We start from the raw sequence: 12,627 nt of genomic DNA on the forward strand, positions 1-12,627 counted from the left end.
CATATTTTAATCATCCTTCAGTTCTGAAACAAAATCATAGTTTTCCCCGGGCCTACTCACACAGAAGTCTTGTAGGGTTTTAGCACAGACGGGCATCAAGATATTCCTTACCTACAAACAGCTGGCTGTTCAGCTGCAATCGGAAATGACCTTCCTCCGAAGTCTCCCTGGTCATCCTCGGGAGGCTGTCCACCTGGAGTGAAGTCTCCTTGAGATTCCTTTCAGCCCGGACGTAATGCCATTGGTTGTCATTCAGAAGAGAAGGAGAGTGAACTATGAGCTCTACAGGGCCATTTCCAACATCAATAGCAAAAGTGATCTCAGATGGAGCTGAAACCAACAAAGGAAACAGGTAGGAAGATGAGGGATGTCAGTGCATTGAGGTCATAGGCACGCCCTGAATAAATGGTACGAATGACTGCAAGTCAATATGAGGTAAAGAGGTCTTCAGTTGAAATCTCTGCAGTATTTAAATTACCAATTGATTGTGAAAATTACCAAATACTAAATCCTAAACTCTTTGTTTGGCCTACTTGATACTTATCATGAGAATTCAAGAAATAGGATAAGGGACAAGGCCACAGATGCCTATCTGATAAACATGCATAGATGCCAAGGCTTGGAGTTTTATGGGCCTATTTGGGCTGCAATGGTATTCTCATGGTTATCTGTAGATACTAGATTAACAAGACCACTACATTCCCACAGGGAGAGGATTCACATTCTTGAAAGTCCAGTGTTCTCCTCTATGTTATTTCATTAATATATATGATTGTAATCATTTATGCTATTCTTAGGACTTTTTTCTCTTTTTCAATGAGACTCAGAAAGTTTAAGTGCATTTCTCAAGGACATTTCACTGCAAGTAGTGATGCCTGGGATAAAACAGAAGCCCCCATCCACCTTTCATGACTCTTTCTCCCTTTCTATAAAAATCTGCATAACACACATGCCAGGGATCAGTCAATCAGGAGTAATAATACCAATGATGATGATGACAATGACGATGGTCATGGTAGTGGTGTTGGCAGTGGTAGTGTTGGTGGTGATGATAGTGGTGGTGCTGATGATGGTGATGATAGTGATGGTGGTGGTGATGGTGGTGATGGTGGTGGTGATAGTGGTGATGGTGGTTATGATGGTGATGGTGATGGTAATGGTGGTATTGGTGGTGGTGATGGTGGTGGTGGTGACATATAGCCATTGAGGGACAGAGAAAGAGAAATAGCAGGACCACAATAAGTACAATGAGTTCTGCTGAGTGCTATGTACTAAGTACTGACCATAGATCCTGTCATTTTAACTCTCAAAACAATGCATGAGAAAGGCATCATTTTTAAGCCCATCTTATGGATGAGAAAACTAAAGTTATAATTTTCTGTTTCTTATATAGTACAAAGAATCTGACTCAAAAAGTAGAATTCTCCATTTTTCTCTACTTAGAGTATGTCTTTTCATATTTTACATTATTACATAAGAAGTTTCTAAATCTGAAGGATATGTAGGGGTAAATTATAAATTGATATTGATGAGAATACAGTCCCCTTTCAGTCACAGGAGACTTCCTATGACAGATCTTCTCTTCCTTCTAAGCATCTTAGGCAGCCCCCTCTCCTTTAGGAGGAGGAGCCCTCCTCCTTTTCACTTAAAACAGGACATGGATATTTATTTGATAAAGTCATCCACTGCCACATCTGAATTATCAGTGATACCAAATGTCAAATAGCACTCTGGACCACTCTCTTCTCAGCCTTTATTTATTTATTTTTTTTATAAATTTATTTTTTATTGGTGTTCAATTTGCCAACATATAGAATAACACCCAGTGTTCATCCTGTCAAGTGCCCACCTCAGTGCCCGTCACCCAGTCACCACCCCCCACCCACCTCCCCTTCCACCACCCCTAGTTCGTTTCCCAGGGTTAGGAGTCTTTCATGTTTTGTCTCCCTTTCTGATATTTCCCACTCATTTTTTTTTTTTCTTCTCAGCCTTTAAACCCAAAGAACCAGCCTTAGTATAAGAAGCCCCCAGTAGGTGGCATTTAAAGTAACTGGAGAGCTTGAATTGTTTTGCATTCTGGTCAAAGTGAGCCCTGACCTAAAAGAGAGGCAAGGAGGTAGAGGCCCGGAAATGGGATTTGAAAGCATCGTCTCTGGAGCCATCAGGACCTAAAGCATGTTTTCGATCTTGTCACACCTATTAGCTATTGCTATTATTATCGTGATATGGCTGACCAATTCAGCCACATGGCTTTGGCTCATAAACCCATGCATTAAAGAAGACAGAACTGAGGCAAAAAATTGGGTTCAACAATTAAATGATTAAATAAGAGTGAATTTGGCCCTTTGAGCTATTTTCTGTTTCTTATTCAGGCCACAGATGGCACCTTGAAGCCCTGCACATTTTGAGATCAAATAAACACTAACTGTGAGATAACTGGGATCTCAATTTATTTCTCTCTACAGAACAAAGGTAAAGATTGGTGAGAATTGGAAAGGAAAAACATTAAAGATTTTGCTAAAAGCCTTCCTGCAAAGCTGGTTTTGTGGATATTAAGTTCTACATGGACAGCATATCTTTATGGAGCTCTTCCTCTACTGCTGCATCTGCCCACCACCCCCTGCCACCCCTCTGCTTGTTAGGCTTCCTGTCCAGGCTTATCCCTGCTCCAAGATTTATCCCCCTGTTTTATAATGATCTGTTTATGGTCTGTCACCCCAACTAGTCTGCAAACTCTAGATGAACACCTCACTAATTGGACACCTAGCACCAGGGCTGGTATATAGGAAGCTCTCATCCAACCAAAGACTCATTCATTAAAACATTATACATACTAAATATAATTTATAATTTTCTTTAGGTGATTTTCGTTTGTTTTTGTTTTGTTTTGTTTTGTTTTAATTTTATACCCTGGACTTAACTTCCTTGAATTTTTTAAAATTATCATTATTTAATTTTATTTAGGTCACTATTAAAGACCTACTTTGTTTAATCCATTCCTCCTAGAACTGGGGACAATCAGTAAAATGTAATAATCACAGCTAATGTCTACTGAGTGCTTACCACAAGCCAGACACTTACCTGGCTAAGCATTTTTTGTGAATGAATTCCTTAATATTTTAAGGAATTCACTATCATCTTATGAGACAGGTAACATAATGCAGCCGAGGGAGCTGAGTTGACAAGTTGCTTCAACCCAGATGGGGCAGAGTCAAGATTTAAATCCAGGCAATGTGTCTCTGGAACTCATTTTTTAAACCCACTCTTCTTATGAAAAAAATATTCCCCCAAACCTATGCAGTGTCCTGTGGGGGGTGTGTCAAAGTGCAATTATATAATTGAGATGCCTGGAAACAACTGAGAAGAATAATGTAAGTAAGTAAGTGATTCATCCAACATTGCCTAATGCCTCTGAGGATGGGAACCTGAGGCAAACATAAGCCCGCTCTCGTTTGCTAGAGGGATGGTTATCACCTGATGGCCCTGGAGGGGAAAACCAGAAGTCCTGTGTCAACCATAGTTCCAGTATGAATTTACCCCCTGGCTTTTCCTTCTCTCACCTGTCTGACAAATATTTTTCCTCATTATTTACTCCCTTGTGGCTCAAGACAAAGCTGAAGAGTCACTTGGCCCTTCAGTGGGTTTTACCAATCCAGGTCTATGCAAGGCCCTGAGAATGCACATACAAAAGAAACCCAATGATCTCACAGTGTGCTATTGAGAAGGCAGACAAAGGGACATACTATGTGGAAGAAAATGCCATAAGTTCAAGAGAATGTCTACCAGGTACTTCTAGAGGATGAGAAGCTGAGTTAAGGTTCCTGTATAATGTTCTCTCTTCCTTGAATCCCATGTCTGTGTCCTCAGCCCTGACCCCATGTCAGGTGTGAGATAAATCCCAGGGACAATTTATGGACAAAGAAGTCACTTACCCTCTCTGATCTTCCAAGCATACATTTACAAAATGGGAAATATGAACTACATGATATATTGTTAAACATTTTTGGGGACAAGATACCTCTAGGAAAAAATCACATACACTTTGCATAAAATTTTGAGGACTTCCTAAATGTCTTATGTCCCAAATCATGGAGAAAAACAATTCTATTTTCTCTTTAGTCCTAACATTCTTGTGTGTTGAAGCAGTCTGGCAAAGCAGAATAGGAAGTTGTATTAAGGAACAGAGTGGTAGGGACACCTGGGTGGCTCAGTGGTTGAGCGTCTGCCTTTGGCTCAGGGCGCAATCCTGATACCTGGATCGAGGAGCCTGCTTCTCCGTCTCTGTGTCTCTGCTTCTCTCTCTGTGTCTCTCATGAATAAATAAATAAAATATTTAAAAAAAGGAACAGAGTGGTTGCTTGATCCTGGATTCTGACTCTTACTAGCTGTGTGACTCTGGGTGTGTTATTAACTCTCTCTACGGTCACTTTCTTCATCTGCATATCTGACTTGGAATTGAACAATGAAATTTATAGTGCAGTGTCTTGAATATTGTCAATAGGATTCTTTAAAAACTAATGAATAGGGACGCCTGGGTGGCTCAGCAGTTAAATGTCTACTCTCCGGCTCAGGGCGTGATCCTGGAGTACTGGGATCTAGTCCTACATCGGGATCGCTGCATAGAGCCTGCTTCTCCCTCTGTCTGTGTCTCTGCCTCTCTCTTTCTGTGTCTCTCATGAATAAATAAATAAAATATTTGAAAACTAATGAATAATAAATGTAAATTATTTAATACAGTGTCTAATCAATGTGGACACTCAACAATTTAGTTTAAGTATAATACATTATACTATTTATATTATACAAATATATAAATTTAATTATTATCAGTACTAATTTTACCTTCTCGGAGGATCTGAGAGTCTATCTTCAAGTTCTCATCATATCTGGTAATATTGGGGTTTTTTTGGTATTATTCTTTTTTTTAATCTTTATTTTTTTTAAAGATTTTATTTATTTATTCATGGGAGAGAGACACAGAGAGAGAGAGGCCAAGACACAGGCAGAGGGAGAAGCAGGCACCATGCAGGGAGCCTGACATGGGACTCGATCCCGGGTCTCCAGGATCACACCCTGAGCTGAAGCCCCACCAGGGCTGCCCTGGTATTATTCTTGATATGATACTGCTGAATATTACAACTCAAATCTTTCTTTCTCCCATCCCCCTTCCATATATATGTATATCATAGATATCATATATATGACATGTATGGATATAGGTCATATATACATATATATCCACAAAAATGATATATATGACATATAATAAACATATATACATATATATATGTCTATCTCATTCACTTCGTCCATGGTCTTGAAGGCTAGCAGAATATACCCCTCCAAAATATGCTACTTTAATCTCAGGATGATTTTGAGCTGAAGGCAATTGAGAAGAAGCAGAAGCAAGGAAAACTCCCTGTGCTCCCCCTGTTATTTAGAGTAGGACATAGGGGATCCCTGGATGGCTCAGCGCTTTAGTGCCTACCTTCGGCCCAGGGCATGACTCTGGAGTCCCAGGATTGAGTCCCACATCGGGCTCCCTACATGGAGCCTGCTTCTTTCTCTGCCTGTGTCTCTGCCTCTCTCTCTCTCTCTCTCTCTCTCCCTCTCTGTCTCTCATGAATAAATAAATAAAATTTAAAAAAAAAATAAAGCAGTATATAAAGTTACAGAGATGTCTCTCCTCTCCTCCCCTGTCTACCAGAAGGACAAAAATTAATTGCCTGGAGACAACTGTAGACCCTATCAGTCCAGAGATAGGGTCTAGACAACTATAGACCCTATTGGCACCAGAGGAATCTGCATAACAAACTTCACTAACTAGCCTTTATCTCTACTCTTAGAAACCTAAAGCTTCCTTTTTTTGTCTATAATTTCTCCACAAATTTATTATTCTCTGTTGACAGATAAGCTGTAGTTCTAAGCCACTTCTTTGAGTTACTCATTTTTCTCTGTCCATTTCTCATGTTCACACAATGTGTGCATATTAGTAAACTTCTTTTTGTTTTTCTCTCATAAAGAAGTTATGTAACCCTCATTGCAGGGGTTACAGCCAAGAATAGAGAAGTTAAGAGGGAAATTATTTTTCCCTCTTTATAGATTTTAGGACATATTAGGTCCCTTGCCAGATATAAAGGTGGGCCCTGGCAAAACTAGTCTGCAATCTTACTTCCACAGCCAGAGGCATTGGTCAGAGGTGGCCAGGTGAGCTGCACATGAGGAATTTCATCTCTCAACTGAAATGCAGCTCTCCCTTGGAGGAGAGCTAGTTTCAGACTGAAGCAGATATTCAGGAGTCGGTGTAAGGAGGGAAATAAATCACAGATAACATTATAAAACTGATGAATCCAACCAGAAATAAAGTGTCTTGTCAATTCTGGACTTAGTCACATGTCACAATCCTGGTGAATTCCTGTCCTTGTGTCCAGTAGTTCAGATCATGTTTTCTTTTAATTGCAGCCAAATACATATGATTGGCATATGGATGTCATAAATCCCATTTTTGCATAAGTAAGCACTAAACAGATGAAGAATATGCTGACAAATTTAGAGGAATGGAAATTGAATCCACCTGGGATTGTAAGCTATAGGCTCTTTCCACTACACCACACTCTCAACAGCCACTCCCTTCTGCTTCTCCTCACCCACTCCAAAATACCCATTTCCATCTGCACAGCAATTGTTAGATAATTGTCAAAACAGCTCTTTTTTTTTCCTCAGTCTCATTTGAAACAGACCCACTAAGACTTGACACTGTGAAATGTCTTGTTTCTCTTAGAATATGGACTAATCTCAAGGCTACAGAATTCACACATCTTAGCTGGAAGTGGAAAATGGACTGAAAATTTCATGGAAACTTCTTATTCCCTGTCGAACAATATGGATATATCAACTTTGGAAGCTTCTGTTCAGATAGTTAGATAGGAACATTCCTTGAGGATGGAAGAGGAATCTATTCTGAGCCACTTCATGTTTTTAAAGGCCATTTCCTTCGTAAGTAACTGATCTACAGAAGTATCTTGTTATGAATCCCTTAAGGTGAAAATTTTATCTGCAGAAAAAGCATGGGATGAGTGTAGCTTTCAATAAGAAATGCAGGATCCCTTCTAATTTGTTTTTTTTTTCCTTTTAAATAATAAAATATTTTGGAAAATATGATGTTTTGCTTTAAAACTTTTACATAAAATTTCAAAAAACTATATGTTCTCAAACCTGGTGAAAAAAGGTACAACAAACAATTACATCAATGTATTTTTAAATTTTCATCAAATTTAATACCGCCTTCATTTAAATCATTTTTTATAACCCAGAGGACAAAATATAGTACCAGAAAGTACAAACAAATTGGACATTGAAATGTAATTAACACTAAATCATTGCTCATTACCTTGTGATAATATGCCATGACATTTGTGCTGCTTTAATGAATCAAAAGGCCTTAGGGCCTGATTTTTATTAAATTTACATTGAGGTTATTATATCCATATTATGCAATGGTTGGCACTCAACCCCACATTTTCAGAGCCTGGTTAACTTAGATAGGAGAGATCTTATTTCACACTAAAGCCACAGAAGCTTCCTCCCATTAATAGTCTAAATAGTTGGAGTAAAAGGAGGTTAAAACTATGAATTAAAGAGATCTCTTTCCCTGTATATATTGTGCTGTAACTGCAAAAGGAACACTTGCTACTTGGTGATTTGCAGGGGTCTGGTGTAAACACCTCCACCATCTCCTCCAGCAATGCTTTTGTGTCTTTCTCTGGAACTCTCAAATTTCCAAGCTCCTGTTGCCAAGACATTACTTATGCTTTTAAGGATATTTCATGAAGTCACATCACATCATTATCATAGTATGGGTCAATTGCCTCCATCAAACTATCAAAAACTCCGTTTAGACACAGATAAATGAGACATCTAATGACAAGCATAAGTGATCATGGCCATGGGCATAATGAGGGCAAGATGGTGGGAGCAATTTGTCTGTGTAAAAGAAATAAGGGGGGGAGGTGGATAATGAGTGCAGAAAACTGAAAATCAGCAAAAGCAATTAAAGGTAGATGCTTTTATTATTGTCACGCACCAGGAATTCTAAACAGTATCAGTGAAAAAACATTCCTCTACCAAAAAAAGCCTTTTGTTGGTCTAAGTTCTAACAAATGCTGATGTCAGTATGAATCTTTAATAATGTATATGTAAGCTTCAAATAGCACATTTTATTACTTACCACTTAATAAATATATTCAAGAGGTAAGTTAATATAAAAAACTCCAGATATACCTTTGGCTCCTAAACATGCAGATTCAAATATATAGACTTAGCTTTAAGAGTAAGAATTCAATTTTTGATTTCTCATTTTTGTAATTACTGTGCTATCATTGTTTAACCCAAATCTGTTGACACATATGAACACACATTATCACAGGGCTTGTGGACACAGATTGCACCCAAAGGGAGCTCACACACTGCAAACCTTTAGGAACTCCATAATATTTTACCAAATAGGATAGTAATCTGTGATGAAATTTCTGGTGAAAATATCTTATTGAATTTTTTATTGATTGCAGACAAATTTAAAAGTTGCTAGAATTGATCTTGAAGAAAACACATGGAAAGAAATGCAGTTCCTGGAATTTATTGTAAAATAAAATATTTTTATGAATATCTACCAAATTTATCTTTATGTTTAAAACATTTCTTAAAATTTATATGTCTGTTGCTTAATGTGAAAAAATATTTTAAATTTAAAATTGTAAAAGTATCCTTTTTTTAAAGATTTTACTTATTTATTCATGAAAGACACAGAGAGAGGGAGGCACAGACACAGGCAGAGGGGAGAAGCAGGGAGCCTGACATGGGACTCAATCCCAGGTCTCCAGGATCACACCCTGGGCTGAAGGTGGCGCTAAACCGTTGAGCCACCCAGGCTGCCCTGTAGAAGTATCTTTTGATCGATATAAGATAGACGGGCAAATCTGATTATACTATATTTTGAACACACACATGGGAAGACAATTAATTTTGATGAAGTCAACTACAAATTTGCAGAAGTAAACTTGAAGGAAGAAAAATGTTAATGTAATTATTAATGGAACAAACCAATGTACAGGTATGTTTTTGCCCTTTTTATTAAAAAAAGACTAAAATAATATTCAGACAAGAAAATATTCATGTCTTCTTTTTTGTACTGGAATTTTTTTATTGGCATGATTACATATGGGAGTTCAAAGGACAAGTTTGCTATCTGCATTTCTATTATTCCTCATTTAACTTTATGATCATTACTGAATAGAACCTTGTAGATAAGAGATGGGATATTAGAAAATGATCCATATCCTGGTGTCAAATTCTTTAGATACACCACTGCTTAGGGTGAAGTGGTAGAGAAACAATGGGAATTCTGATTGGGTAGTCACACCCTCCAAAGGTGGGAAATAAATCAGGAAATTACTTTCAGAGCAAAAGTACAACAAAAAGTAGACCCCAAATATGCATAACAGAATGCATAATAATAATAATACATTAAGCTTTCCATAGAAACTGCACTGAAAAATTTCTGAGGTGTGGAAAAGACATTGTAGGTATCTATGGAAATTTGAGGAATGCACTATTTTGAAGAGAGAAAGATTAAATGTTAATAGGTAATAATAAAACAAAAAGCATTAGAAAGAACTAGAAGTTATCATGGCTAATTTTACAGATTTCCAGAGACATTAATTTGATAGTATCAACATGTACTAGTTGTTGGTGGCAAAGACAAGACTTGAACTTCTTCTGTTGACATTACATTAAATTAATAAATGAGGGCACTTACAGCTTATTTCAAGTCGGATGAAGTCTTTAATGCCAAGGTTTTCTAGAAAAACGCCCGATAAAGCCGTAGTTTTAAAGAAGAAAGAAATATCGGCACTGAATTCCGCATGGAAGGTAGGAAAGTGGAGGTAAGAAGCTTCTGTATAAAATGATACCGCATTCCAGAAGTGCCCTGGATGAAAAAAAAATGGTTCATTGTTTTAGAATGGGATATAGAAAAGCATTGGACATGTGAATAATTTTCAAGACTGAGGGACACTGCAGGGAAAAGAGATAAGAGAATAAAAACATCTTGTGCTTATGTAATGAAGAGAGAAAGCTTCTTTAGATTTAGTACTCACGGTCTCCATAGCAACGCAAGGGACCAATTCTCCAAGCAGCTTCTGAGTTTGATCTGTTGGTATCGGTGATAACTATCTGAGTGACAGGCAAGTGGTCTTTGAAGGAAAGAAAGCCAGTATCGTTTGTCCTGAAAAACATAAATTTAAGAAAAGAGAGGAAAAAATGTGGATAATGTAGGGACTCTTTTACCAAGACTCCTTTTTTCAAAGGTGATTTGGGTGCTTGCAGCAGCAGGGTGAGGCCAGGGAGGGGGAACCAGAAGGCTTTTCATCTCATAAGCATATGCAAAAGACTGGAATGCCAATCACAAAACCCTTGGCCAGCTTCCAAAATCCGGTGGAATTCACATTTTCCCTACATCTTTCCAGAAACACAGGTAATTTACAGAGCTTGCTGTTGCTTGTTGAGGCTGACAGCACCCTACCTGCCCCCATGCAGCGCTGATGTAACATGAAATAGCATCTCTCTTTCCACAGAGATTGGCTATCTCAGTAACTAACTTGAAATGGGCGCCACAAATCCTACTTGAAATCACTCCCAGGACTTGTTTCAGCCACCTGCCTACAGGTTTTAATCAGCTGGGGATGTTTCTTAGCACCTTTTAACTCTAGGTAAAAACAAGTCTTTAGAGTTATCGATTTGTTGCTCTATATTTTGCTCTATGTTTTAAAGATTTGGGGAATGATTTGTCCTTGTTAATTATGCAAATAGATAACTAACTAGTCACCTTTTGGCAAAAAAAATGTTAGAAATAAATGGGTGAAGCTATTGTTTTTTCCCTTTTTTAAAGCTATGTTTTTGGACTCATGGTAAAGACGTACCATTTAACTGAGAGAAGAAAAATATAGATAAGAAACCTGCATTGAATGAATAACTATTCTGAGCCAGAAATATACTAGGGGACAAGTAAATTTTCCCACACAATACCTTTGTGCAGTGGGTACCATTATTTTCATTCACAGATGAGAAAACTGAGTCTAAGATATATCAGACAATGCCTAAGTTCACAGGGCACAAGGGTCAGGGGCTTGGTCACATACGTGGTATCTGCCTCATGTCTAAATTTAACAAACATACAAAATAGCCATGGCTAAGCATATATATATATATATATATATATATATATATATATATATGAAGATGCCTATATGTTATGAGCTAACATATCATTCTGACATAATAATTTGAAACTTATGACTAATAAAAGACTGAAATTTCTAAAAGAAGGGGAAGAACACAAAATATATTACATAACAGCAAGTCTTGAAATGGTAACCAAAATTCTCCAAAAGCTTTTTTAACTGGGCAAGGTGAACTTCGCATTTCTGTCTTGCTCCATTTTACTCATCCAAACATCAGATGGCCTGCTAGAAAAGATGATGGGACGTTTTCATTTCCATGCTCTATCCATTAGGCATGCTACCAATTTAAATGACAAGTTGAACTGAATCATATGAGGTGGCCTGAAACCTGCACAGAGTGGCCTGGACCCCCCACCCACACAGCCCTAGTTAAGCACAGGATGGTTCATCTTGCCAGTACATGGGAATTGGGAGACACAGCACCACGAACCAATATTCAGGGCAAAGCATATAATGTAGCAATTTGATAACAAGAACATAAAGGAGCAAATTCATATTGATTCTCTCTCTGTAGTCACAAAGAAATCAACAAAACAACACACACTCGAAATCAGTGTAATATTTCATTGTCATTTACATATCCCTCACAACTCTGAGTTTAGAGCCCAAGAAAATAATATCTCAAATTCTTAACTGGAGAAGCATTGCAGGAGTACTGTGATGTGGTGCTTGGGACATAGCTTCAGAAGCATATAGATTTGTTCTGGAATCCCAAGTCGCCAGCTCCTAGCTATGTTAGGTTGGCGAATCACTTTATTTCTGAGATTCTCCAGCATCCTCAATTTTAAAATGGTGATAAAGTCTATATAACAGAGTTCTTGAGAGAATTAAATGAGATCACATAGTCACTTAGAATAGTGCCTGATCTATGGAAAATGCTTGAAAATGGTAGTGGCAACACTCATTTTAGTTCTTATCTTTGTCCTTCTGTAGCCTTAGGCAATTCAATCCATCTTTTTATGCATCAAGCTATTACTCTGTATTAGAGATCTCATACTACACAGAACATTGTAGAAAATTAAATGTTAAGATTTGGCATCCAGCTCATGAGATTTGGAGAAAAACATATCAGTTCATCTTGGCTATAAATAAATGAAATATTCACCTGCACATGTACCCTTCAGGTCAAGTAACCAAAATGGTAAAGAAATGCATTATCCATTTTCTATTATTTGAGTACCTATATTTAGAGGCCATTCAAAGGATCAGGAAATAAGACTTTTGTTTCTGTTTGAAAGAACAACTATGACTGTTACAAAGACATAGAATAAAATTTTAGTCTTCATATTTCAATATCCTTTAAGCAGAGAATTTACAGTAAATTCCAAGT

General features: G+C 37.6%; 1 protein-coding gene across 2 annotated transcripts in view; it reads right to left on the minus strand.

Moving 5' to 3' along the window:
- CNTNAP5 (contactin associated protein family member 5) overlaps nt 1–12,627 on the minus strand; it is a 796,713-nt gene that overhangs the window by 128,172 nt on the left and 655,914 nt on the right. For both annotated transcript variants that reach the window (XM_077861335.1, XM_077861336.1), the window contains exons 15-17: nt 10,155–10,282; nt 9,815–9,985; nt 112–330 (exon numbers count right to left, since the gene is read on the minus strand). In XM_077861335.1, coding sequence (XP_077717461.1) covers nt 112–330; nt 9,815–9,985; nt 10,155–10,282 — 518 coding nt within the window. The remainder of the gene's footprint in view (nt 1–111; nt 331–9,814; nt 9,986–10,154; nt 10,283–12,627) is intronic.

This window comes from Canis aureus, chromosome 20 (genome assembly GCF_053574225.1).
Source record: "Canis aureus isolate CA01 chromosome 20, VMU_Caureus_v.1.0, whole genome shotgun sequence".
Lineage (NCBI taxonomy): Eukaryota > Metazoa > Chordata > Mammalia > Carnivora > Canidae > Canis > Canis aureus.